The sequence below is a fragment of the Rousettus aegyptiacus genome, unplaced genomic scaffold (assembly GCF_014176215.1).
Source record: "Rousettus aegyptiacus isolate mRouAeg1 unplaced genomic scaffold, mRouAeg1.p scaffold_m13_p_13, whole genome shotgun sequence".
NCBI lineage: Eukaryota > Metazoa > Chordata > Mammalia > Chiroptera > Pteropodidae > Rousettus > Rousettus aegyptiacus.
In genome coordinates this window covers 58,262,724-58,290,132 of record NW_023416288.1, presented here as the reverse complement: position 1 = coordinate 58,290,132, position 27,409 = coordinate 58,262,724, and the positions used below count along the sequence as shown (strand labels likewise).

Here is a 27,409-nt window from a genome sequence, read left to right as displayed (position 1 = left end):
GGCCGTTCCGCTTTCTAAAACTCTTCCTGACGCACCTGTGTCCCGAGGATACAGTAAAAGCGATCCGTAGCCAGGGCTGTGAAGTCCTGCGTGATCTGGCTTCAAGCCTCGTTGCTCTCTACTCCCCTCGCCCTCCACGTGTCTGGCAGGCACGGGCGGTCTTCCATGAATAGTGGTGGGGTCTAATCAGATTAGCCAAGTTTATTCAGCTTGCCTCAGCCATTAACTTGTGACTCCGAACTCTTGCAACAGGTCTTTGTTTAGAGAGAGGTGGACTTTGACAACCCCCTTCTGCTGTTCAGGAGTCTGGCCACAGAACGACAGGAGATGTCTGAAAGCAGGGGCCGGGTTCTGATCCCCTCTGGCCAGCCACTTGCAGGGCAGACCGCCAAAGCGAGGGACGCTGTTGTCATAGCCATGGTGAAGGGCGGGGTGGGGGGGGCGGGGATGGGGCACAGGGCTGGCTTTGCTCTAAAACTTCATAAATCTCATCTCCATTTCAGAGGGTGGCACAGACCCTCAGAGAGGGGCACCATTTAACCCAATTCTCTGGCCTCCATGCTGGTTTTAAAATGTACCCAGGATTTTGCTTTCACGAGGGTATGGTGAGGCCCAAGGATCAGGAGACGGCTGCCATTGAAAAGATCGTTTGTTACTTACAGTTCCCAAGAGGAGGCTGCAGGCCAAGCCACACAGGGCCACACAGGGAAGCATCAGGCCCACAGGAGGAGGAAGGAGCGAGGGGAGAGCCTGGGCCAAAGCTTTTATTGTGGTTTTTGCAGAGAGGAATGAGGGAGGAAGGGTAAGCAGCTGAACAGGCTTAGGATTGGCTGGCTCGAATAATTCTGGCAGGCTCTGGGGCATAGAAGCTGTCGGCATTTGTCTGGTATCTGGCCCTGGAATAATTAGGGCAGAAGGATAGAGGCTTGGCCAGATAAAGGAGGGGGTTGCAGGGAGGGCTCTAGATTGCTTGGTTTGACTATGAAAGCCACACTCTCGGGGGGGCCCTGGGAGCTGTGGTCTTCTCCTGGCCAGCAAGCCCCGAATGCCGCAGCATCAAGCATATAGAAAATAAGAACATATAGTTAATACAATGTTAAAAGCCACCTCGGTTGCTGCAGGGGATGTGAATGAGGGTTTCCCGGGCAACTTCCACCCACTGGAACAATGTGCTGAAGAATTTGGGGGGAATGATCAGAACTCCTAAGATGGGATCTGAGAATCCCAGGCCACCAGGTCAACACACTTCTCCTAAGACAGTCCGGCGAAGTGACTTCACTGGCCAAGACATCCTCGCTGGCCAGAGGTCTTTGGTGAGTGTGGTGGGTGTGTTTGGAGGGCAGGAGTGGGGAGAAAATGATAACCTTGAAATAGTGGAGAAAAGCAGGTAGAATTCAAATAGCATCGTAATAATGGATTCGACTGTAGGCGTTTCGGGCAGTCATGTTAAATTCCAGGCTCGAATCACACACTCTATATGTGGATGTGGAGGCTTCGGAGCCTCGGGAATTGGAAGCGATTGTCTCGGCATACGATGATGAAGTCATACGCAGAAGCACGGGGAGAAGTCGGGACCCGGGCCGGGACAGCCCTTTGTCTTAAGAGCCTCGTGACTGAGCTGTGGCTCAGGTCCCTTCTTCCTTCCTGTCCCAGAGGTGGCAGCCACCATCCTTCACGGGGTATCGCTGCCCCCGCGAAGTCCGGACCCCATCATCTGCTGAACTCAGAATCAGTTGTTTTAATGCGACAGAGCATCCTGCTTCTGAACGTTGAAAGCTGACAAGCCGGGCACTCGGAAGTGTCACTAAGCCTCCCATGACTAGCTTCAAACATGTTCCCCAGACCCATGACCTCTGGGAACCCAAATTGGGCACCCGGCCTGTTAGAGGATAAAGGAGACGACTCCAATCTGACAAAAAATGATTTCTTGGAAGGAATGAAGACAAATGTCCCACGGGGAGGGCTGCATTTATGTCGCTCTCGTTCAGGCAGGGACAGCTCGTAAAGGAGGCAGGAGGTGCTGGGGGGCGGGGGGAGGTGGCACTGAGCTTTCAGAAGCCACACGCCTGCTCTCCGTGCTGGATCGCCCCTGTGCGCCCCCACTGAAGTGGCTCACGCTGCCATGCGCAGGATGGTTCCGTGGGGTGAAACCAGGTCATGGTCCCAGTGGATGGCACTTTTGTTGATTTTACACTTGATGACACACTTTCTTCCATGGTCGTTTCCTGGCAGAGAGCCAGGGGAGTTGCATCACTCCAGGCCTGGCCAACGGAAGGTGAAACTGATATGTGTTCCAACTTGGGACCGGTGGGGCCTGTCGAACGACTACGCTGAGATCATCGGAGATGTTCTGTAATAGAATCGCTCCCGGGGTTTTCTGCCCAGAAATACGTTTTCTGCAGCACCGACGGGCTGTTAGCTTTCTCATTTCCGGGAGTTCCTCTGAACTGCTCTAAAGAACCCCAGTGTCCAGGCTGATGGCCCCGCACACTCAGCTCCTACTTCATCAAGACAGGCTCGGGCCACTCTTTGGGCTCTGGGGTCACATTTTTGGTGCTGAGTGAGATGTCAGCTCACAGCTCATGGCGATGACCTGTCTCTGGGAGATGGGACTTCAGTCTGGAGTCCCAGAGGGTGAGCATGCAGCTGCCAATACACCGTGAGCTCTCCCAGTGCCAGGGAGCCATGCCAGGGCCTTTGCCCTTCAGCTCCCTCATGTAGTCTGGGTTCTACTAGTGACTAATGAGCCCTCTGAGGATGGCTCCACGAGCAGTGAGTGCCTCTCTCAGCTGCCGTCAGCCTAGTGGCTCGATCTTCCTCCCTGTGTGCTTCCTGCAGGAGAAGGTGCCGAGGAGCTTGTTCTGGGTCAGTGCCCCAGATCTGTGAGGCTGATAGCCCCGAAGGACACTCAGAGCACCCTGTGGGTACATAAGCCCGGGGGAGGCAGGGGCACTGAGCCCCCGGCACTCCTTCTTGGCTGCCTCCCAGCTCAGACGTTTGCAGAGGATGCTGTGGAATGAGAGGAAGACATAGAGCTGGGGGAGGCCTGGCTCCAGGAAACGGCTGCGAGCAGACAGTTCCATCGGGGTACCCCCCACCCTAATCTTACCACCAAGATCAAGCAGGGTCACTGTGTGGCAAGTAGCACACGAAGACGAATACTCACACCTGGGCTGCTAGCCAGCATCCCCTGGACTGACCCAGGTAATTCCTTCCCTGTTCTCCAGTTGGAGGAGGGGGAGGGACCTCCTTTGCTTTGTCACCTTGCGGCCTGCCAGAGCCTTGTGCGATAGAGAACAGGGGCAGCAACGACCCCTGGTAGAGACAGATGCACCAGCTCTGTTTTCCCTCCTGCCAGGAAGTGGCCTGTACTCTGCTTCTTCTGAATTCTGCAGATCCCGCATTCCCTGGACTGGACTTTGAGTCCTGTCCATGGTGCTGACATCTAAGGGCGGGAGGAAAGCCAGGCCCTGAGAGCTGACAGCTGCTGCAGGAGCCTCGAGGCCACAGCTCACACAGTCGTCCAATCGCATGTGACTTATTAACACTCCATATCTTGTTTCTCAAAGGAACTGGACTTAAAGAAGAGAATGTCATAAGAAGGCCGACTTCATAGTAAGGACGAATGAGGAACCGGATGACTCTTGTCCCTATAAATCTTTAGAAAGAAGACAGGCTACCTGCCATTGCATGGGAGCAACTGGGGACAGTGTGACCCTGAAAATCATCCACTCGTATTTGCGGGACCCAGGGCACAAGTACCAATGGAGGCCTACATCCATGTGTCTACTTGCCGAAAGGTCATGAATCGAGCTGACAAACTGAATGAATGTGTCCTACCATCCTGCCCTGACTACTGTACCCACATGACCACCTGGCAGCTGCTGGTCTGCATTTAGAATTCTCTGGCACCTTGGAGTTTATCCTCAAGTGCAGTGGCACGGGGAGAGCTGGCCTTGGCTTGTAGCCCGGCCCTGGCTTCCCTCACCCTCGGCTCCACCTCCCACCGTGAGAGCCTCGGGTGCCTGCAAGTGGGCACTCATCCGCATGTCCAAGCTCTGCCCGCCTCTCCCCCTCGAGCAGCTGCACTTGGCCACTCTGCAGCTGTGCCTGGGGCGCACACCTGGTGAAGACGCCTGCACCTGCTCTGCAGGTGGCCATTTGGGCAGGAAGGCCAGGATGTTGGAATGACAGTATGGTCTGGAAGGGGGGTGCTGTGGCTCTATGTTGGCATGTCTCCTTGACCCCCCAGACTCCTTGTCTCATGGGGAGAGGGCATAGCGACAGTGGGACCCTCCAGCCAGGCCTAAGGGTGATAAGGGTCAGGACAGCTCAGCCACTCACTCTCGCCTCTACCAACAAGCAGTCAGCAAGTAAACATACGAGCCTTGGGAATGGCACCCTCTGTTACCCTGTCCAAGTCCTCTCTCTCCCCGCTGGTCCGCAGTGCTCCATCAGCCAGACTGCCCCCCCAACCCCCACCACAACTGCATTACATCATTTCCCCAGGTGGAGATGGAATGAGGCACCTACAGAAGGTAGGTAGTAAGCCGGGGGGAGGGAGAGTGGACGGATGGTTTCTACCCTCAGACCAAAGGACAAGGGGAGGGAAGAGGCACCGGAAGCCAGGAGGAGAGAGTCGCGTCGAGAAGGACGACTTGAGAAATACAGGGACCTTTGGGGGAGGGATACAACCCGTCCAAGGGGCCTCGCGGGTGGAGAGCCGGGAGACTAAGCCCATAGGTCCACACTCCTTCCTCCCTCTAATTCCCTATGGTGCTCCCCAAGGGCCAAAGTCAACCAGAGCCAGAGGGCACAGGATGCGGCCGTAGCCCAACGAGGTCGGCCTCCCGGAGCCCAGCAGAGGATGCAGATGCATAAGAGGTGAATCCGGTGGGGCAAAGAGTGAATATCCAGCACGGTCACTAAATAAGGACCCAGAAGTGACCAGCAACAAAAGACCAAAGGCGGGCATTTTGCTCTCACGATCGATAATGTGTAATAATGATGCGTAAGTTTAACACGGCGCTACGTGGTGCGTGTGCGCAAGCGGCGTGCAGCTCACGCAGACAACGCCGCAGCAGTGGAAGCTCGAGTCTGCTCAGAGACGCCCAGCAAAGTAAGACGGAGGCTAGAATCCAGGTCCAACGCCGCCGAGCCCGCGGCCTTCCCCGCATCGCGCTGCGGTCCTGACAAACGACGTCTGCGAACGGGAGGCACGGAGAACGGGCTGCGGGGACACGGAACCGGTGTCACGCACGTCGTGTGTAAGGACAGCGGACGCCTGAGTGCAAACAGCCAGCCGGCAGCTGGGCACGCGGGACCGCAGCCCACAGACGGCCGCTCACGTACTCGGGCGTCGGACCCAGGAGTGGGGCGTCCGCGCCTCCTCGCAGCCGCAGCTGGCCGAGGACCCGGACGTCCGCGCGGAGTGCGAGAAGCATTCCGCCGTTTCCTCCCTTTCCTTTTTCCTGTTAACTGTCTTCCTTTTGCAACTCCCTGACATCTGTCCCGCACGCAGTGTGCCTTTCTGTCGTCGGCACACCGAGAAGGCTACCGCCCTTGCTTTAGTTTCTCTACAAGGACTAAGTTCGAAATGAAACATCCTCAGACTTAGGCTAAACTAAATCAAAATTGGAAGGAAATTAAAGGTGTGACGCAAACCGGCTGCGACACTGGATCCTCCAAGGGAAATCCGACACGGTTTCCCCGGGAATGTCACCCGGCCAGCGTACCTGAGTACCTGGCCTGAAGCTGCTCTCCCAGTCTTCGCTCAGCCCCGCTGACAGACACTTGAGAGGCTCGTCTTGAACTGCGTTGACAGGTGTCTCAACTAACTTGTTGACACTGTCACCATTTTGGAGCGGAGCGCTCCCTCCACTGTTTTTAGCAGCTTGTGCTAGGAACTCACTCGTCCCTTAGCCAGTCTGTCCTCCACGTGACTTGAACGTGGGCTCCATGGATCACGCAGGAAAGGAACGCTGCCTCTGTGAGGTGTCCGGGAGACTCTCACCTGGCTTCTTCAAGGTTCCTTCAACCCATACCCTCCTCCCACCTCCGCTACCCCAGAGTTCCCCGATCAGCTCTTAGCTTTCATGAATCCATCACCCAACACCATGGCCCTAAGAAGCCAGTGTGGGAGAAGGACTTAGTAGATTAGATAAAGGACAGCAGAAGCTAGATGAGCCGTGCTTCCTTGGAGCCCAGCAGGCAAGAGGACTAAGTGATACTCTGAAACAGTGAATCATAAAAACCAAGTCCCAGTCTTGACCAGTAGTCCAATCATATTCCCCAGTCATACACGGTACCCCTGGCCTTGGTCAGTCATCAGGCAAATGGGTGCCACAGTCACACAGCTAATCGAGTGGGAATGTATTAGAACAGAAGAGAATTTTCAAAATCGCTTACTCCAAACCCCTCATTTTATAGATGAGGAAATTGTGACTCAGAAAAGCAAAATGGCTTCTAACCTACTCATCGTCACATAGGAGGTTAGAGGCCAAACGTAACTAGGATCCAGGTTTTCTAACACCCAGTTTCTCGCATGTCAACAATACTGGATACATAAAGCTTAAGTCCTGATTGAGAATCAAGAAAATCATCCTCATCTACGAAGAGGAGAAAATCATCACGTTACTGAAGAGATTCTCTAAGGGCACAAAGGGTGTTTCTCACTGACATAGGAGCCATCTTCACAGTTTCATTTATAATTACGAAAGAAGATTCAATTTGCTGTTTTTTTCTACCTTCTTCAGTTTGAGAACTTCACATTTAGGCTGGAGAAGACAGGCTGAGGGCGTAACACTGATGTGAGGTTTCACTGAAGACAGTGACAACCAATGATAAATACGTAAAATTGGGCTTTAATAGAAATGATGAGAGTAGACGCATAAAGAGGTTAAGGAAGAAGATTAATAATAAAGTTTCCAGTGTTATTTTCGAAGGAGATGAAGCATCTCATGCTTTAAATGAATTGGTCTCCACCGACTACTTGCATTTCTTCACTTCCCATTTATTTCTTAACCCCCCATAACCACGCTTTCCATCCCTTCTGGAAAAGGTAATCGGTGACCTCCAAATTTCCAGTTCTACAACTGTGTCCTGTTTCCATCGTAACTGGCCTTCACTGCATTTGGCCTAATTAAGCACAACACTCCTTTCTCTCTTAGCGTCCATGAAACTATTATTTTTTTCTGGTTCTTCTTTTCTAATTCCTCTCAGTCTCACTAGATGGTGTTCTCCAAGATCCCACTTATGGCTTCTTCCCCCCCCCCCCCCAAACATGATTTCGGTCCCGTACTACCCCCATACGAACAGCTCTTAAAGGGTTGGCTCTAACTCTGTCTTCTTTCCTGAGCTCTAGAATTTTTGTTTGTTTGTTTTTGTATGTATACATATTTATTTTTTCACTGCAGATTAGACCTTACAAAATCAAATTCATCATTCTTTTCCTCCTGGACCAACATGTACACCATGTCATCCAACTCAGAGACCTCTGTCATCTCTGCCCCCTCGACTGAACTAAACGCTCCTCGACATTGTTACTACATTGCTTCGCACTTCTAGACTTTAAGTACTTCATATGTTTCTCAATCAAAAAGCTTTAAAAAATAGAGACATCGGTCTTCCCTTTGTGATTTGCTGGGTGGTCAGGAACATGTCTTTTCATCCTTGGCACTGTAGCTGGTGGATACTCAATAAATGTATGTTCAAGGAATAAATAAAATACCCATCCGTCCATAACTGGCTTACAATTCAGCCTTCTCTGATGGATAAGAACACATTAGGTGGTCCCTGAAAGACTTCGTAGGTACAGGAATCCAAAAGACGCTTTAGATACCTTGCCGTTTACCACATACCAGATACCGTATACCTTCTCTCAAAATGAAAAGCTAGGATAGGAGTTGTTATCCTAACATCTGGTTATAATTAGTAGCTCTTTAAGTGTCAAACATAATAAGGGCAATTACACCGTGTGTCATCTTGATAGTTGGAGGCAATCAAGCCCATAGCACAGGCTTCCCCCCAGGCAGCTGGCAGCAGAATTCCAACCAGGAAACCACTTGAACTGAAGGTCTCCCGAGGCAAAATTGTGCATGCCATTCCCAGGGGGAGTGACATCCGGAGTGACGTCTTGTGCGGGCTGCCTAACGGCTCTTTCATAATGCTAGAAAAAAAAATCCATGTGGCCAAAGGCTTGTGCCCTTATTCCCAGCCACCAGCCTAAAGCTTGACAGCACGATTTCATGAGGAGGCACTATTTTGTAGCAAGTTATTATCATGCAGTCACTCCTTGCGTTTTCACTGTACTTGAGTTTTCAAAGCATTCTCATTGACGACACTTCTTATGAGCCTCGCGGACACGTGGCTATGATCTCGACGTGTAGGTGAAGAAACCAAGGCTGCCGTTGGCTCCGTGGCGGTCTCAGGATCGCAGAGTGAGCAGGACGCTTTTTGCCGTTTCTTAGGGACCTCTCGGCCCGAGCCCGAGAGGGAATCTCGAGGCTGTGTAAGGCCGTTAATACAAAGGTTGCAAGTATTTCTTCTCCGTCTCTGTTGATCTCATTTTGTTTACGGTATTTTGTTTCATAAAAGTCTTAAATTTGGGATTAGCACCTTGATCCATGTTTTTTTCTTTCGGATCTCGTATTTTGTTTTGCTCACTAATGTTTTTCTAGTCCCCAGGTTATAAACATAGTCTTCTGCTTTTTTGATTTGACTGTACATTCACGGCTGCACTGTTTGTGTAACGGCCATCTCCACCGCCCGAGTATGAGTTTGAGGAAGGAGGGAGTCTTGTCTGTTTTATTCCCAACTGTATATCCCTAATACATATCGCAGCCTAGTACCTCTGAGCTCAACAAATGTTTAGAGTGAAAAAAAGAGAAAAGGATAATGTGGGTATTATTAACAAGAAAATACAGAAAATCAGTATACGGAATGTAGCTACCGTGAAATTTATCAAAGAATTCTGTGTACATCCTGTTAAGTATTACACGTAAACTTTCTGGCTCTTGACATCTTCCGCAGTAATTCCAAAATAATCATAAAATCTGGAATTTTGGAAGACACTTCAGGGATCACCGAGGGGGTCCAGCTTCGCAGCTGGTGTGGGATTCCCCCGTCTGGCTCTGTCCCCCCGACAACAGGTTGTGTAGTTTGTGTGCACAGCTAGCTTCATGGCCAAGCTCTTTCCCGAGAGGCTGAACCATGGCTTAACCACGCCTCCTACTGTTGGCCTTCTGTGAGCACAAACCCAGAGTGAGCATTTTTGAATCTTCGCCCCTCCCAAAGCCTCAGTCCCAGGATTTTTTTTTGTCGTGTCCAGAAAGGCTCCTGGCAATCTCCGCTGCCTCCAGCCTTTTCTTTTGTTCTGAGACTGATTGAGCATTTCTGGGCAGCATCAAATTATTCTGATTGGACCCGTTTCAGACATAGGCTCACCTCAGCTACGCCCCTGCAACTTGCTTCCCAGTTCTTCTACCCATTCTTCCTGCAACATTACCCAGCGTGGTAGCATGTTCTCAAGCTCCAAATCCCGATTCTACCTGCAGCCCCTGATTATACTGGGTTCAGAGGTTCCCTTAACATTTCTCCTCTTCACCTCAGATCCCTCTCTTTCATTGGCTCCTGCCCTGATGGGGAAAGCATCCTTCTTCCTAAGAGCAAACTTCCACGTGTTCTCTCGATTCATTCAATGTGGCTTTCTTGTTCAAATTTACTTTTTCAGATAGCTTTATCTTCTCTGGCTTCTGACAGGCTCGTGACCGCCTTTGGGGGGGGTGGTGGGGAGCTCCCTTTACTCTGCTTTGGCCTCTCGGATTGTGTTGTCACTCTGCCTTTTTTCCCCACTTCTCTGCAATACATTATCTCTAATTCTTTCATTCCTAGTCAGTCTTCACTCTGCAACTGGCTTCCAGTACCAGCGCTGGATTAAAAGCAATCCCTTAAAAACCATGACTGGTCTACAAAATGTAATAGGACCCCCCACCCCCGCCCCACACACACACCCAAAGCTTACTTGCTTCTTCCCTCCCTCCCTTCCTCCCTCCCTCATTCAAACTTAATGTCAAGCAGTATGCTAAGCCCTGGGTATATACAGACAAAAACAAACAGCCCTTCATCAGTGCCGGCACGGATAAGGTGCCAGGGGAGGCAAGACCACCTGAATCAAGGAGTGGATTGTCAGGGCCAGGATGGGAACAGTGTGCACATTCCAGGTTGAGAGGCGGAGATGCAAAGAACAGAGGCACATCACACAAAACAGAGAATATCATTCTGTCTGTTATGGGAGAGAGGACCGGACAGCACACCAGCAAAGCTTAAATTTCCTTATGAAAATATTCTGGGGTGGGGAACTGGAGAGTTTTGACAGGAAAGTGACATGACGCATTTCAGATGCTCCAAACCCCAGGTGCCAGCTCATCTGCTGGCAATCACTCACAGCCCCACACCCTTCCAACTGAATCCCGGGTTAGATCCTACTGATAAGAGGCATACAGGTGAAATTCGAAAGATGGGAGAGAAACCATACTCTGAGAGGTGGCAGTAGCTCCGGGCAGGTGGTTGGCCATTGGCCAATGTGGGATTCTGATAACAGCTTCCTGGAGATCCGAGAACACCCAGGCGGTGCTGCGGGAAGCTGCGAGCTCTTTGGTGGAGGTTCCCGTCCGACTCCTATACTCCCAAACCTCCTGAAAGCCAGCAGACGTCCTGCCCTTTCTTCTCCTAGCCCTTCTGGTGGTTATGAAACCCCTTGTTTCCTGGTGAAACCCTCTTTCCTAGCACGAAGACTCCAACATGATAGTCCTACCTCTGGCTTTTCTCCTTACTTCCACATCCAAATTCCCAAATCTTTCCTGGACGCCACCACCTAGATGACCTGCTGAAACCTAAAACTCAACGAATCCAAAAACAAGAATCATCTTACTTTTTTAAACCAGTTCCTTTTCATGAGTCCATATTTCTTTTAAGCACAATATAATTATTTATCTCGTTATCTGGCTCAAAACCTCAATCACAGTCTATTTCACTGTCACTTAGGTAAAATATGCATTGAGAGGCTACTATGTGCCAGGCCCTTTACTAAGTGCTGGAGGATCTAGGAAAAACCTAAGAAAGGTCTGAAATTGTTTTTCTTTTATCCTTTGACTATATCCAATCACTTGCATATTTCGAGATGGCGAAGTGTCTCTTGTTTTCCTCTCTTCTTTTTCTCCGCCCACTCATCAACCAGTAATAACCTTTGCCTGGACTATTTCTCTAGTTAACAGCTGGACTTTTTATTGTATCCTGGACACTTTTTATGTTTTGGTATGCACACACCATATTTTCAGACGACTTCAGCAGTTCATTGACAGCCGTTGTGAAGCTGAACTTTAGATCCCTTGGAATTCTTCCATTAGCCCAAAGCACTCCACCTCAGTCTCTTCCCCCATCTTCAGCATTTCCATGTAGGGCTGTGTGTTTATAAAGCTCGATCCTACCATGTCTCTCCCCTGCTTAGAAATGATTGGAGGCTCATTTCCACCCTCAGGGCTTCTGTCTCACAAGTCCCCTACACAAACCCCAGGCCCTATCTGAACTGGGATGCAATCCCTGGCCATGCCCTACGTATCCTCATCTCAAAGTCCTCCTTTGCTCAGGATTCAGGCTTTGATCCCCCACCCCTGCCCGCCTAAGTCTCACCTTATCCAAGGCTCTCACTTCTTTGAGCTACTTCAACATTTTGTTCCTCTGACACTCACACATCCAGTCTTGTTTTAGAGTTAACTACGTAAGCTTTTTCAGAATACGAGAGTACGCATTGTCTTATCTTTGTACCTCCTGAAGCACCAGCCATAATGCCCATCCCAAAGTAGATGTTTGACTAAGTGTGAGAATAAATTAAACCCTGATCTCTCTTTGACATCTGAGTACCAATTGTGCCCTCCATCCTATTTTCTCTCCTACATAACTGTCCTTAAATATGTGAAGATGATTACTTTGTCCTTATTCATTATCTGTACAAAATCCAGAAGATAGCAGCTAACTTGGTAATCTAAGTCAACACAAACAAAACTCAACAGAAGCACAAAATAGTCAGGAAGTCCTTAAGGGTCCTACTTGTCAACCATCCTCTGACTTAGTCTGTGACTTGTGATAAATGATATCTCTTCGTACCCTTTCTTCCACCACCACTGAGCTAAAGGGGAGAGAGAACATACCACCCATACCTTAGTCATTTTCAAACATAAACAAGAAAGTTGGCAAAGCACTTGGAGTTTTGAAACAGAAAGGGAGTACGACCAAAGCCACAGATAAATGGAGTCGAGGATGGGTAACAATTTAGTTCTAGCTGTGCTACAAAATCTGCGTGACCCAGGACAAAAATCCAACTTCTTGGGGCCTATTTGTCTACTTTTGCATATTACGGAGACTGATACGAGCCAAAGAATTCATGCTACTGAAACATTAAAAAAAAATTTTTAAGTCTTTTAGACTATATCATGCATTTTATAATCATTATTCTAGTTTTGCAAATGCTAAAGCTGAAAATAAGAAAGCAATAGATCATTTTCTCTTTAAATGCTCTTATTTATGAGCCGTGGAATCTTTAAATCACTTAGCCACCCCCCCCCCCCCACACACACACAAATTCCATTTGGCCTATTAATTTCTATTGCTCTTACACACCTACTTCATTCGACTAGGAAGGGGAGCTGTGGAAGGAAGTGCAATGTGCAATGACTTACAAACACGAGCCTACCGCACTCAGTTTCCCTCAGAGAAGAATCAAAGGTAGAACATGTTCTTCAGAATGACCAATTCCTATTAGATGTTCCCTGAATGTTTGGGACAATGTTTTACGTTCTTTCCCAAGTTATTTGGATTACCACCAATAGAAATAATTTTTACTCTTTAAAGGGATTTTTCTAACCATAGACTCATTTCTTTACATCGATTTTAGAAATGTGTTTTCAAAGGCATCTCTTTCTGGGAGAAAACTGCCTGAGTGTCTGAAGGCTATGTCTGGACTAAATTAACAATGTGTTAGGCACGAAGAATGACTACTGATCTTTGTGACAAAACGAGTATTTGTTTTTTTAAAGACTTCATGCCAATGATCTCATTTATCTTCCACTTAGACAGACCTCTTGGGCAGAAATAGATACATCTGACAATCATACAAAGGGTATGTCTCATGATTTTATTTAAGGTATATGAGCTGTCTGACTTTTTAAAGTTTACATACCCTAAATATAATATGGATTTTAAATGACATTGGTAAAACTTTGATAAAAACCTTAAAAAACATGTGCAGGGTATGCCATGACCTCGAGTTCAGGCGAACTGTTGGGAAGCACTAACTAACTGCCTTTAGCTCTTTGTTGGTTATCACAGCATAATCCTTGTAGAAATACATTGTTGACACCTATTACCTATTCACAAATTACAATTATTCATATACAGTTAACTATGGACTATTCTCCTCTGCAATTTCTAGAACAATTCTAATGCAATGTAGCCTAGACATCAAACTTGGTTTGCAGCAACTCCTCTCCCGGCCCCACTCTGCCCGCCCCAAACTGCAGCAAAACGCAAGTAAAATTTGCCTTTAACATGCAGACTAACATTTTAACCACTAAAATACTCCCCGGTATGATGAGCCTTTGGAAAACAAACTCTTGACTATCAATCGAAAGTGCTTCATTGGAAAAGAGGAGGTTAAAAAGAGAGAAACCACTTCAAGGTAAACACGTGGGCAGGTGCCATTCGAATCAAGGAATGTACAAAACAGCGGCCAGCTAGAGTTCATTGGTCAATTGCAAGAAGCTCCCTCAACTTAGTGCCTGACAAATTAAGCTAATAGCTTATGAAGTCAGAGCACAAATCTGGACTAAGATGGTAGATTGAAGCTACATATTTAATTTCATGTCTTCCTAACGGTCTATTAAAATTAGAATAAAGGAAAAAAAAAAAACAGGGAGAACGGGTGAGGAGATGATGGTGTAAAAATGTGGTGACCTAGAGAGTAGATGGTGCAGTGCACTCACTGGGCTGATCTGAGAAGCCTCAAGCTAACAGTGGGGAAAGCGGAGACCCAACCCAGTGCTCACCGCACGACCCTCATGTACACAGAAACTGAGAGTACCAGAGACCCCTAGAACCAACGATAAAACGTGAGAGGTGGGGCTAAAGGAAAAATTACTGAGAAAGATGGTTAAGAAGTTAGTTCCCTAGATTTATTCCGTAATTCCACACCATAACACAACCACACTTATCCTAAGTAGGTAAACATTTGGAGACACTCTCTGGAGAGGAAAGAATTCAAAACGAGGATTAAGTAAATATATGCATTATGAATAAAGAGACCACCAATACAGCTCTGGGAGTCAGTCTTGCTCTCTGGGCCAGCCATCGTTAAGACTCCTCTCTGGAATCTGACCGGCTCAGAAGAAGAGGACTGAAGACATTCACAGCAGAAGTTCCCCCGACACAGAGCCCATCCAGATCTTCCAACAGGAAGTTCGAACCCGGCAAACATCCGAGTTTCCAAAACTTCCTATCAGCTCTTTAGTCATGAGCAGAGAATCAGGGATCACTGGGGATCTGAGAAGTCTCTAATATGTAAGTCAGAGATCAAAGCAAACAGCCCAAACCAACTTGGAGAAACAGAAACACCACAAGGAGAATAAAACTATGAACAAGAGAGTTGAGATAAAACTTGCTAGAGAGAAGAAGAGCGAAAGACAGATGGAAACCTGGAAAGGAGAAACACAGAAGTTCAGAAGCTCCGATGTTTGAATGATGGGATTTTTAGAAAGGGGTCATAGAGAAATGATTGCAAGAAATTCACTAACGAAATAAGAAAATTTTCCAGAACTGAGGGACTCGTCAGATTTTAGAAGCCTACCATATGTACAGTGTGCCCAGCACCACAAATTAACAGACTCTCAGCAAGAAGCAACATTGTGAAATTTCAGAACACAAAAGACAGAATTTCTATAAGCTTCCAGAGAGGGAGAAACAAAAATTACATATAATCAGAGTGGTTTTGGACTTTTTTTTTAAACAGCAATCCTAGGAGACAACAGATTAATGCCTTTGAAATTCTAAAAGAAAAAAAATCTACAATTCAGAATCCTGTATCCACCAAATTGTCAACTGAAACGGTATTTTCAGATGTGCAAATTACTAAGATATTTATCTTCCGCACACTTTTCTCGTTACTGGAGGATGTCACTCCAACAAAAGTAGGGAATTAAAAAAAAAAAAACAAAACTAGGATGTGACATACAGGACTATAGGAAGGAAAGGGCCAAGAAAGAAGGGACGCGAGAGGAAATATTAGGAGTGACAGCTGTGCACCAGATCTGAGTGTTGTGACCTAAGAGACAGACATCAAGACGTCGGTCCCAAGAGTCTCACTGCTATTACACCAACAGGCCGCCTGAGTCAGTTTGGTCCAGGTTCTTTTCTGTATTTATCCGATTTTGACCAAATGTAATGAAATTTCTGTTCTCCCCTCCACGCCCTGGTCAAATAAGCATGGCTCCACAGATGCTTATTTTAAACCAGCCCAGCCCCACAGGTGTGATCCAACCTGCTACAGAGAACTGAAGGGAAGCCACGGTGAGGTTGAGGTGAGACGCAGAAAATGGACCATCTCTTTGCCAGACGTCCGGGATCTGGCTGACGCGAGTCCCTGTCAGAGGCCCTGACAGTGCTGGACCCTGGCTCCCAGGATTCACTTGTGACCTTGAACACGGTCTTCCTCAAAATGCCTTTTATAAATTATCAGAGAAGGTAAAGTCGAATTATGGCCCAGACAATGTTTATCTTCTCCTGAAAGCCTTAATCTAATAATATTGACAATATCGCCCTTTCCTTACACAGCTAGGCTTTGGTTTACTCCTCAGCTTTCTAGACTTAAACAATGTGTATTATTCAGGGTTACATACACAAGTGGCAAAACTCTCAAGAAAAGAAAGATTAACACAGAAACCAAGATAATGGTTATTTGTGGATGGTGAGGAAAGAAAAAGTAGTATACTGGAAGGGAACAGAGAGGGGGTCTTTTAAGAAACGGCAGGTTCTATTTTTAACTGGGTCAGTAGGCAAACAGGTTTTTATTGTTTGTTATCCCTTAAATGATATTTCTTTCTGTTTTATAGTCTTATGTATGACTCATTAAACACAATCACAGCACAGCCTTGCAAGGTGCATTTCCCTCCTTTTACAGAAAAGGCAACATTTTTGTTGATACATCCCTATCTCAGGAATAGCCAATAGCCATCCTCACCCCCGAAGCCTTGATTACAATCCAATGCTACCTGATTATTATATATGTGTTAATCAATCGCTTTGCCGTACAATGCAAATATTCAGAGGATTGAAGCAAAGTTCACAGGACAGAGAGAGCCTGAGTTTTTAGTCCTCTCTTCTCCATTGCGGTAACGTTTTGGTAAATTAAAAAAAAAAATTTTTACCATTCACTCAATCAACGTCTACTTGTAGTGACATATGAGACTAACCTGTTTATGTTGAAATTTTTGTTTTTTGTTTTTTTGTTTTTTTTTTTGATGGAGGGAGGTCAGGGGTATTGGTAGCAAATTGAAATACAAAGTAAAGGTATGAAGGAGAAAATCAGTCTGAAAGCACAGAATGTAGTATTTAGAAGATCTACTTAATTCATCCTACAAAGATTCCCTTAACGGATGTGGCCGAAAACGTAAACTCCAGCTCTGGGCTTCTGAATGTAATCCCAGTCAGGACACGCAAACTATAAAGAATCCTTGGAATCTGGTAAAAAAACATGGCAGTTCTGTCCTCTGCTGTCTCTTGCTCGGTGGCGTGACCAACTCTTTGTCATTAAGAGTTCCCTAGAATGGCTGGTCATAAAGGACCTGACGGCGGGTATCTACACCAGCGTTCCCACCACGGTACTCTCGCAAGGCGCTGCTACGCGTACGGCACTCTGGAGGCTGCTGCTCCTGCCAGGTCGACCCAAGACGACCAGCATCTCAGCGCATCAACAGCCCAGCCGTCTGCTCCCTCCTGGCATATAAGGCTTCTCAGTTGGGAAGGATCGGTCTGCGGTCTGGGTAATACAACAGCACTGCAGGTACCTTCTACAGAGAGCCACTGGAAGGGGACCCCTTGAGGACAAGATGAGCCGAATGAACTTCATGATGGCAAAGACTGACCGTACAAGCAATTGTTTTTTTCTAATTTATTCTTCTATACCATCCTCCCTATTGAAGATGTAAAATCAATGGAAACCTCTTATGACTGCTATCACAAAATGTTTTGAAGTCACGTGCAATAAAATGGAAAAACAAAAAACAAGAACCCAAGGGTCATCATCAAGTTTTCTGTTTTATTTAAGATTTTAGTTTTAATTCTGAAGAAAGAGGTACATTTCCTTGTTTTTAGTTTTAGCGTCAGGTTATAACCAGGTTTCTGTTTTCTTTTCTCCTGTCTTTTCAATACTGCACAAACGTCCAGAAACTACAGGGTTAAGTAAAAGCTGCAGGCGAGGAGGTCAGAGATTTGCTCCTGATGGTTATCAGGCGGCCCCAGAGCAGTGCTATATCTCAGAGTGCCATAGTCAGGTGAATTTAAGGTAAAAGAAAAAAGATTCTGACAGATGAGAAAGACTGAAGAAATCACTTCTATTTCAGCTCTTATATTATGCATAGGTATTAAATCTGTGAATACTTTTTTTCTTTAAAACATCTGAATTAACTTTAAATCTAAAGCCAAAAAATTTTTTCTCCTTAAAAAAAAATCAAATCACTCCTCCCCTCATAAACTCTTTAGCAATTGGCCAGTTGCTACTACAGATCAATTTGTCTTTCCATCGCCTTCCAATAAATTCTTTTGCTTAACGACACGATCGAGTCCTCTCCATCAACTTGCCAAAAGAATTAAAAGTTAAATTAAATTAAATTAAAAGCGTTTTCCCTGCATTGTGATAAGCTGAGTATCGGATGGATGCCAAGATCACTGCTTTCCCCCATGCGTTTAGCAATCTCATTTCAATTAACCTGGTTTTCAAACTTCTGCAGTTGATAATGCATTTATTTGACCTTTCCTATAGATTAATCGTCATTTTCTGCTAAGCAGATTATGTCATTATTATGCGCAACAGACAAACAGTAATTTTCTAAGTATCGAGACTGCCCTTTGATTTCTTTTTTTTTTCCCTCCTTAAAAAGGCATTTTTAGGAAACATTCAACAGTGTCACTCAAATGCTGAATCAACAGAAACTTTTACAATTAAAAAAAAAAAAAAAGATGGTAATGACCCTGTGATCGCATTGCATCTGGGGGTAGGGAGAAAAAAACTGATCAGGAACTGGATTCTTCAGAACTTAAGAGATGAGAAGGGAGCTGTGGGTGGGCGGGGAGGGAGAAAACAGGGCGGGACAAATCCTGCATTTTCTAAGGGTTTCTCCTCTTTCCCTAATGGCGGTCCAGTGTTGAACTCTGTAGTAAATCTGTGGGGGTTTTGCTGGGGGGTCTGAAGGCCGTCTGAAAGCCTGGGGGAGGGGAGTGGAAGCTGGAAGGGTTTGAAGGAGGAGGGTAGGGGGCCCAACTGGCTCTGTGCAGAGGGATCTGTGTGCTGAAGGGGGCGCTGTGGTGGGCTTGTGACGGGGCGGCACTGGGGCCGTCCATCTCTGTGAGGGCCTGAAGGGACTTTAGCCAGTGTGGAGGATTGTCATCTTGAAGAGAGTCTAAACTGTTTCCTGAAGATGCTGGAATACCTAAGGAGAGAAAAAAAGAAAAAAAAAAAAAAAGAAAAAACAAGAGGGAAAATGGTGAGTCTGGGCAGAAAGAATAAGAAATCTGGCAAACAGATTTTTAAAAAGGTGATCAGTTTACCACAGTGAAACAGAAGAAGTTACGATTTTAAACTCCTTCCAAATAAGACCTTTTTAATCTCATGTTCCTTTTATCCTCCACCCACAACGACCACGGTTTATTGTCAGAGAAACCCATGCCTCCTCAGCTACCCAGACATTGTCCCCCGGTGTCACAGAGGCAGAGCTGCAGGAACGAGTCCCCAGACCGTATGACGTTATTTCCCAATTGTGCTTCTCCTCTAATAAGAATACGTAAACAAGGTAGCCTTATAATAGAGAGCTTTATTTTAAAAAGTGGAGTATGTTCCTTTAAGAGGATAAGTCAGACCCTAACTGTACTCAGACCTCAACAACACACACGTGCTCCCAGACGCCAGCGCCTAGTACACCAAAAGCAGCAACCTGGGCACCACGTGCCTCATTACACAACTAAGCCGACAGAGTCAAGCAAGACTGCAACCCGCACAACGAAAACAAGCCACCTCTCGCTCGTGGCTTTGCGAAAAGAAGCTTCTGGTGACGGGACCTCTGCTTTAATTTAATCCGTGCTAAAAACCAAACTGATGGCAGTCAGTGGAGCTGAAGGAGTGAGAAAGTTACCTGTGATGATGGCTGGGTCTGTCCAGCTGCCAGGGCTGTCCCAACTCAGGCTGTCGGTGGTGGCAGTGTTGGACGGAGGCGCACTGTGGTTGGCGTTGGAGGGGGAGGAGGCATTGGGCAGTCCACCAAAGTTGATGTTAATGTTGGGTAGAAGTGCCCTTAGCCCGTCCTGCCATTCCTTCATATTTAAACTCTCTACAGAACTGCTGTTGTCTGGGAGATTTACCAACAAAAAAATGAAAGATAAAAAAAAAAAAAAATAAAAAGCTGACGTTAGAAACATATGTTGTTCTTTCGTGGTTAAGCGGGAGAAGAATTATTCTTTCTTTACTGAGCATTTAAAACGGGTCGTCCTAGCAAGATAAACTTGGTTAGGATTTGCTCGTGAGCTCGGAGCACCTGAAATGAGTGAGGAAAAACTTGCTCAAGGATCAGGAGAGGGAGCTTCTTGTCCTTCTTCTAGCCTCTTCACCATTTCGTGTTTGCAAATCGACAATTCGGTTTAAAGACTCTCTGCTCCAGAGTGTTATGTTCCAGCCACATTATGAAGTTCTAGTTAGTGAGGCGTTTGGCCAGCTGAGCTGATTTACTCTTTTTTTTTTTTTTTTTTTTTTTTTAAAAAGCAAGCCTGCAGAGTTTAATACAAGAACTTATTTCTGAGCCCGTTAAATGAAAAAGTCATTTTACGAAGAATAAACATAAGCCAATAGAAAAAGAAAAAAAATTAAGTCCTTTCTGATTATAAAACTGGTAATGCATTTCAGAGGAGAAAGGCAGTACCGAGTAGGCTTTTGAATTTAAAGTGTCTTTTTCCCTTAGCCACAAAGGCCAAGGAGGCAGGGGTTAAGCTACCTTTCAGATGGAATAGTTTCCAGCACAGTCTGCCTGCCCTACTCCAACAGAGTTCTGCCCATCTTTTAAAACATGAGTCCTGGAGTCCGACGGTTCTCTGAGTCTATTTCTGAATAGCATCAAACATGATAAGACACTGTCAATGTAAAAAGGCTTTTTATATATTGTGACTTAACTTGATCTACTAACATCAGAATCCACAGAATAACTAAGGTGGAAAACAGTAAAGTGTAACTACTTAAGATGACTGTGTTTGAAAACAGGAATGTAAGGTGAACTACCACTGGAGTTTTTGAGAAGAACAAAGAAAATTATTTCTGTTTCTACAGGACTGATTAGCAATCTCCACTGGTGGTGGTGGTGGTGGTGGTGGTGGTGGTGATGATGACGATAATGATACTGTGACAAGCCCAGTCTATGCTACTTGGTGAATTCAGAATTTTGTTTTGCACCAATCACTGATCTACGTCAAATTACATCATGTGTCAGCATAAGACTCATTTAACCCTATTAACCTTATTTATAAAAAGGCAAAAAACTACAACCAGAACAAACAAAAGTTATCTCTGAATTTTCTAAGATGAAGAAAAGGTAATATATGCCGTACAGACAAGGCAACAGAAGGGAAAATGGATTCTTTCTACCTACTTCCACTTCGCAACCAATGCACCATCCTAAAGCTCACCCTTCTATCCACATCCTACTGTACGTCTGCATCGTGTTGTACAACTTACAAGGCACTCTCACTTGACCCTCATGCTGTGGGGCAGGCAGTGCAGGGGAATAATTTCCATTTAACAGATAAAGGAACAGACACCAGAACAACTGGCCCAAGGTACAGCGAGGCCTTAAACCCAGACCCTATCTGAGTTGGTTTTGCAATAACACCAATTCTCTCTTCCTTGATCTATTTTGTATAGACTAGTAATTGACTTTTCAGTGGGTCGAATATTTAAGGGAAAACCCAGAAGCCTATAAAACCCATGATTAAAAGGAGGCAGAAAAGAAAAGCAGAAAGCATATAATATGTTCATTTCAATGATTAGCAGAATAGAGAAATATTTTGGCTGAAGGAACAAGTTGGGCTTTGTGGTGGGAGAGCAGATTCTAATCGACGCCATTACCAGTTTCCCTCCAGCTCCAACTGCATGAGGCATTATCCAGATCACACTAATAAAGTCCTAGGACACCTCAGGAAGGTTTGGTGGCTATGGTGTACTCTAACCTATAAAGCAGTCAAACTGAGTCTACGGCCATGCTACCCTGAACATGCCCGATCCCACCTGATCTCGGAAGCTAAGAAAGGTCAGGGCCTGGTTACTACTAGGATGGGAGACCACCTAGGAAGACCAGGTGCTCTAGGAATAAGAAATAAAAAAATAAGGGGTTGTAAGCTGACAAGGTCCTTGCAGCCTGTGGGGTCAACCAAGGGTTGCCTCGCCTAAAAAATAAAAATAAAAGTAAAAAAAAAATAAAGCAGTCAAACTATCAGACTGAATAACCTGAGATGGTTTTCAGTTAATCAGAAATTGAACTCCAAACAGGAAAACTTCTTCGGAAGAATGTAAAATCTCCCTGATAGAAAAAAGATGATCTTTAACTATGTGGAAACATTTTGAGAAGGTGAATGTTCTGGAACTAGGTAGCCAGTCAATAAGAAGCCTCAGATGCAGATAATTTAAGTCTCTCTTTTCCACAGAGTAGCAAAAAAGAAAATATCCATAACTCTCTGAGACCGATTTCCTCCTGATTTCTGCTTTATATTTAAGTGAGAACTGAAACTAAGGAGCCCTTAAGTTTGCATAACAGAATAGCACAGCACTTACATACAGTTTATCTGAAAATTAAGATTATAATAAAGTCAAAAGACATTTGTTCATGGGCAGGGGATATATGAGAACTCTACTTTCCACTCAATTAAAACTGCTCTAAATAATAAAGTCTATTTTTATAAAAGACATGTTTCTCTGATTTTAGACTAATGAAATCCAGCAAGAGTGTGTCGAAGAGATTTGAGTGGCACGTGATAGAGAAAGAGTGAGAAACTTAGATCCTTCCAGGTAAATTACGATTATAAAATACCTTGTGAAATAAATTAGCTACTGTGTAACTCATATCATCTGGCCAAAAAAAAGTCACATGCCCTAGACTTCTTGGGAGCCTGACAGCATGGGTCAGTAGTTAACAGGGAAGCTGCAAGTGTCACAGGGAAGTAGGTTGACATCTTCACCTCCTGGAGTGGGGCCACTATTCCAAGTAGCTCAAAAGAAGTTTTCCTCACTATTTTTCCACTATGGCTATACCAAGTGTTGGCACAAAGAAAGGACAAGAGAAAGAAAATCAGTTAAATCATAATCCCATCCAGATAAATCACCCTCTTTACCAGCTCCCTGCCTCTGACCCGAGTTGGTTTTAGCTGCGAAGCCTTTCTATAATTCCATTCCTTTCCATACAAACTGCAGGATTTATTAATCGTGGCACCATTGGCATTCTGGACTATATAATTGTTTGTCGTAGGAGCTGTTTTATGTATTACAGGTGGTTTTTAGCAGTATCCCTGGTCTCTACCCACTAGAGGCCAGTACTGCGCATACACATCCCTCGTTTTGACAACCAAAAATGCCACCAGACATTGCCAATGGCTCATGGGGGGCAAATCCGTTACTGGTGGGGGACCACTGACATGAAGGAAGACTCCATTGTTTCTGGGGCTCTAAATAATCTCATCGAATACAATTTCCCTTTCAAATAGTACCAGGGCTTTGACCACTAGACTAACCAGATGCCGCTTCATTTCTCTTTATTTTTCTATAGAACTTCACACTGGTGTACAATTCAGTGAGTACAAGTCGGTAGGTCTAAGGGCTTGAAAACTGCGGATGGACTGTATAAGGCAATTCCATATGGGTTATTAATATAACTTCGGACACATAAGTCATTTTCTTAATGTCTCCAAACCTTACTTCATAAGTAGGAATAACACTTGCTTTATTGTCTCATAAAGATAAAGATAAAATAGGAAAAAGAAAAGCCACGTGAAGCCCATTTATTACCTGATAAATGCTATCAACAATTTTGTTCTCTAGTGCTAAACAGATAGTAAACTTTCCAAAAAGCCAAGGCACAGGAGCCCGCCCCGGGCCACGCAGGGCTCACACCCGGCATTCTCGCAGAAGCACTGTGGACGCGACCTAATTAATAAGCCTTTTCGCCACCAAACTATTGCAAAGACAAATGAAATATGAGAAAGCACTTTCCATATTCCACAAGAAAGGCTAGAAAAGACCAAGTACAAATGAAAATCAAGTTACCAAACATGTTTCATATTAAAAATGACAGCGATTTTATTTTTAAAGTATTCAGTTAGCAGTAGTAGTAGTATACCACATTAGAAAAAGATTGTATATTTTTAAAGGATTGCTAACACGTTTCAATATTTTATGTTAAAAATTAATTTTAATTTGTAATTTTTAAATATGTACAATGAAACACTATTTTTGGTTCTAAATAATTTGAGGGCGGGAGACCGGGTCAAGTTGCTTGTAGTTTCATTTTTCAGTACAGACCTCAAAAGAAATTTAGAGTACTTTCGCGATGCCATGGACCACACTCTCTCATTCCATTGTGTAAGAAGCATCAGTATAGCACACTTGCGCTTTACCTAGCTCAGACGCCTTGTATTAAAGAAAAAATGACAGTTGAAATCCTGCCAGCTTGCTGGCAGAATAACACGCCCAGTCTGTACCAAGTCGATCATCGCGCACTAAGCAAGCTGACAAATCTAGTTTTTAGCAACAATAAAAACTATAAAATGCGTGTGTTAAGGCTGCCAAGGTAACAGTCAAAGCTACTATTTACTGAGTACGTGCAAAGGGGACAAAGCATTTAAAGCATGACTCCCGTTCTCAAGCTTAGCACCTAGAGGGTGAGACAACGCGGAAACGGGACAAGTTCAACCACAGGAATCTGAAAAAGCAGCCGAGGAAACGTCCTGGGGTGGTACGAGATTAATAAATGCTATGAAAGTATAGGAAAAAGAGAGGCCAGTTAGGCACACGTGTGGCAATGTGCTGGTGGGTGAAGAACAGTAGCTCTCGCTTATTCACGGAGTTGTTACTAACTCCACAGACCCCCTGAGCCTGAAAACCCACAAGCTGAAACTACTTTTGGTATTATCACGCAACAGTAGACTAGTCCAACTACTTAGTAGGAAGTATAGAGAAAGCCACATTTTATAAGCAATGACTATATTTCAAGACAAAATTAAGCCGTGTTCTGACATGAGACCTTTCACAGAAAACGGTAAGGCAGGAAAAAACAAACGGCCTAGGCAAGAGGACACAGTTGGCGTGAGAGTGGCCAAGCGGGTTTCTTCCCTTTCTGTTCCTCAGATAAACTGCAATGTGTTAGTTATTATGAAACATAGCGAAATTGTGGGAAAATATGCTCTTTATAAAAAGTTGTCACTAGTGACAACAAGCCAGAGTGAGCTTTTCCAGTAGGCATAAAACCTTCACTTGAGAGGATGATTTTTCAATTGGCCTCACAGGCTGCAAAACCATCTCAGGAGCCACTGGGGAGGAAGCTGGGGGGGACAGGGCACACATGTCCCCTCACCCTTAATCTGATTTCATCTATTTCACATAATTAGGGTACCATGTAAGATTATATTTGGAAAACCAGATCTGCCGCTGGGAGCGAAGACAGAAGATTTATGTGTAACGACAGCACGGCGAGAGAAAGCACACTCAGGAGGAACCCTGAAACGAAGGGCGATTCCAAGTATTTGCTTCCTCTGATCCAATCTGTAGGTCAGCATTTTCCGTCTCCGCCTGGGATTCTTGCCTCTACCTTCTTTTTGGTCCCCCACCTCCCCTCCCACCTGCGAGGTCTTTTCATTAAACAATAAACATGCAGGCCTCATTATGTAAACTAGCTGGATACAACTAAGTTCACAAATCCACCACTTTCTCTACTTTCATGTTTGGGTAGGGATGGCTGGTCCATCTTTGGCCCTGATCTTTAAGCTACGCCATTTCGACTGCAGTCTCTAGAGCCAGAGACCTCTTACTTCAAGTAAAATTCTTCTCTTAATGGTCAAATCCGCCCCCAACTGCGTAGTCAGTCCCAGTCACAAAATATTCCTAGAAGAGATTATTCCGCTCTTCCGTTTTTAAGCTTTTTTTTTTAATGGTTATTCCCCAAAAGCCTGAATCTGTGACCTGATCTTTTTTCTTTTCTAAAAAGCGTGTATCTTCCTTTTCTATCCTTTACACTGTAAAGTTTACAGTTCAAAGTCAGAGGCTCCCTCCAGTGGTTGGGTTATTAACAAGTCTTTCTTGGTACAAGCGGCTGTACATCAGAAATCCGGTTCCCATTATGATAGCTCCTTGCCAGATTTTCAGGTCTGGCATACATTTTTAGGACACAGGACACCACACCACTACACCCTTCTCTACGCGCACACCCACCTCACCCTGTTATATATTACTTCCTATCAGTTTTGGGCCGCAGTCCATCTCCATCAGTATGATTTTAAGAAAGCCAAAGCTTTCTCCAACTTCAACAACATACCTCTAGCAACTCAAATGTAAACAAATTATGCTTGTCATGTATGTTAAACTGAACATTAAAGAGCACTCAGAATTGCTCCTATAAGAACCTGAAAGAAAGCCTTCATGATACCGGCATGCTGTACTTCAGGACAACCACAAAAATCATTTCAATTTATTACCTACAATTTGCAGTGAAAATGACTACTATGTGAACGGATTCTTTCAAACAGATTTATAACATCAGATTGTTTATGAAAACCGGTTATCCTACCTAAACAAATAGTTTGACACTCAAATTTCTAAAATTATGTTTATCTTGAAGCAAGCTAGACCAGTACTGCAGAGCAGATTTGCTGGGGCACAGACAAAATCTTAAGGGTTTAATAGACCTGAAAGTAGTGATAAATTCTAAGACCTCAAAGAAAAAAAAGTTCTGAGGACAGGGTAACTTGAATGACGACAACATCAAAAGGTAAAATGTATTCCCACTAGACGCAGAACGACATAAAGAAGAGAGGCCAAGAGAATGTGATTTGTGCTTTCTAGACTCTGTCATTACTTCCTGTCTTTCTCCTTGTTCAAATGCTTTCCTGATCTCTTCAATTTTTATGCAATCATCCACAAGTCTATTAAGTCTTTTCTCTTCCACTCAGATCATTCCAGATGACAGCACTTACGGTCTGAACCACCCTCATCTGGCAGCAAACTGCCGTGACATCTACTGTAGTTACTGCTTACCCCACATGTATTCATGTCTTCTCCCTCACAACTCTACTGGAAGGTCTCCATGTTTTGTACATTCTTCAGCATGTAGCTCAGTGTCTTAGAAACTGACATGCTTCAAGATATCCTCAGAATCTGCTGAACTGAAAGCTGAACTTGACAGAAGCTGGAAAATCACTTTGCCTCCAAAATCCTGTTTAACGCATATCTGTATAATGCTACGAATCAAATAATTCTTGCCACAGAGATGCAAATCCTTCTGCAATCAGCTAACTTAGGGTGCAAAGGGATTTTCTGCATGTAAACTGAGAGAAAGGAACCACTAAGATGATGTTTTCAAAACAGAAGCAAATATAATTTGCAAAATATAATTTTTCAAATCCAACACACTATAATTATTGAAATAAGAAAAATTTCAAAAAGATACTTTAATATTATGTGTACAGGATAAACAGGTCTATTAACTATAGTCTATCATTTTTCTACACTAGACACTATTTGGCCACTCACTGTACGTTTCGTACGTGATTACTTTAGTAACAATAATCCAATGAGCTAAGTATTAACTTTATTTTATAAACAAGGAGACTGAGTGGCTCTGGTAGTTTAAGAAATTTGCCCAAAGTTGTACAGTTAAAAACTGCCGAAGTCAGCATAACCCAGTCTGACTCTAAAGCATTTCTTCTCGCCATCAAGCGCATTACTAATCAATCCTTATCCTGGCAGGTCTCAAAGGCCAAGAGAAGGGGAGGGCAGACATGCCTACAAACTACACTCTGTGATTACAAATGCTATTCTGGTATAAAAGGGCATAAAGAAGAAAACGAA

General features: G+C 44.9%; 2 protein-coding genes and 1 pseudogene across 7 annotated transcripts in view; 1 reads left to right on the top strand and 2 right to left on the bottom strand.

The window, feature by feature from the left end:
• LOC107498231 (solute carrier family 23 member 1) overlaps window positions 1-1,044 on the bottom strand; it is a 43,192-nt gene extending 42,148 nt beyond the window's left edge. Inside the window, exon 1 of the mRNA XM_036230872.1 lies at window positions 661-1,044. The gene's annotated coding sequence lies outside the window, so the exon portion shown is untranslated. The remainder of the gene's footprint in view (window positions 1-660) is intronic.
• Window positions 1,045-17,348: 16,304 nt separating this feature from the next.
• The window catches only part of CNOT4 (CCR4-NOT transcription complex subunit 4), a 115,549-nt gene continuing 105,488 nt past the window's right edge, over window positions 17,349-27,409 (bottom strand). For 2 of the 6 annotated variants that reach the window (XM_016121091.2, XM_016121092.2), the window contains exons 11-12: window positions 19,452-19,664; window positions 17,349-18,752 (exon numbers count right to left, since the gene is read on the bottom strand). In XM_016121091.2, the coding sequence (XP_015976577.1) occupies window positions 18,451-18,752; window positions 19,452-19,664 (515 nt within the window). In that variant the 3' untranslated portion in view covers window positions 17,349-18,450. The remainder of the gene's footprint in view (window positions 18,753-19,451; window positions 19,665-27,409) is intronic. The other 4 variants (XM_036230869.1, XM_036230870.1, XM_016121093.2 and 1 more) reach the window with 2 other exon arrangements.
• Window positions 21,549-21,668, top strand: LOC118611141 (annotated as a pseudogene).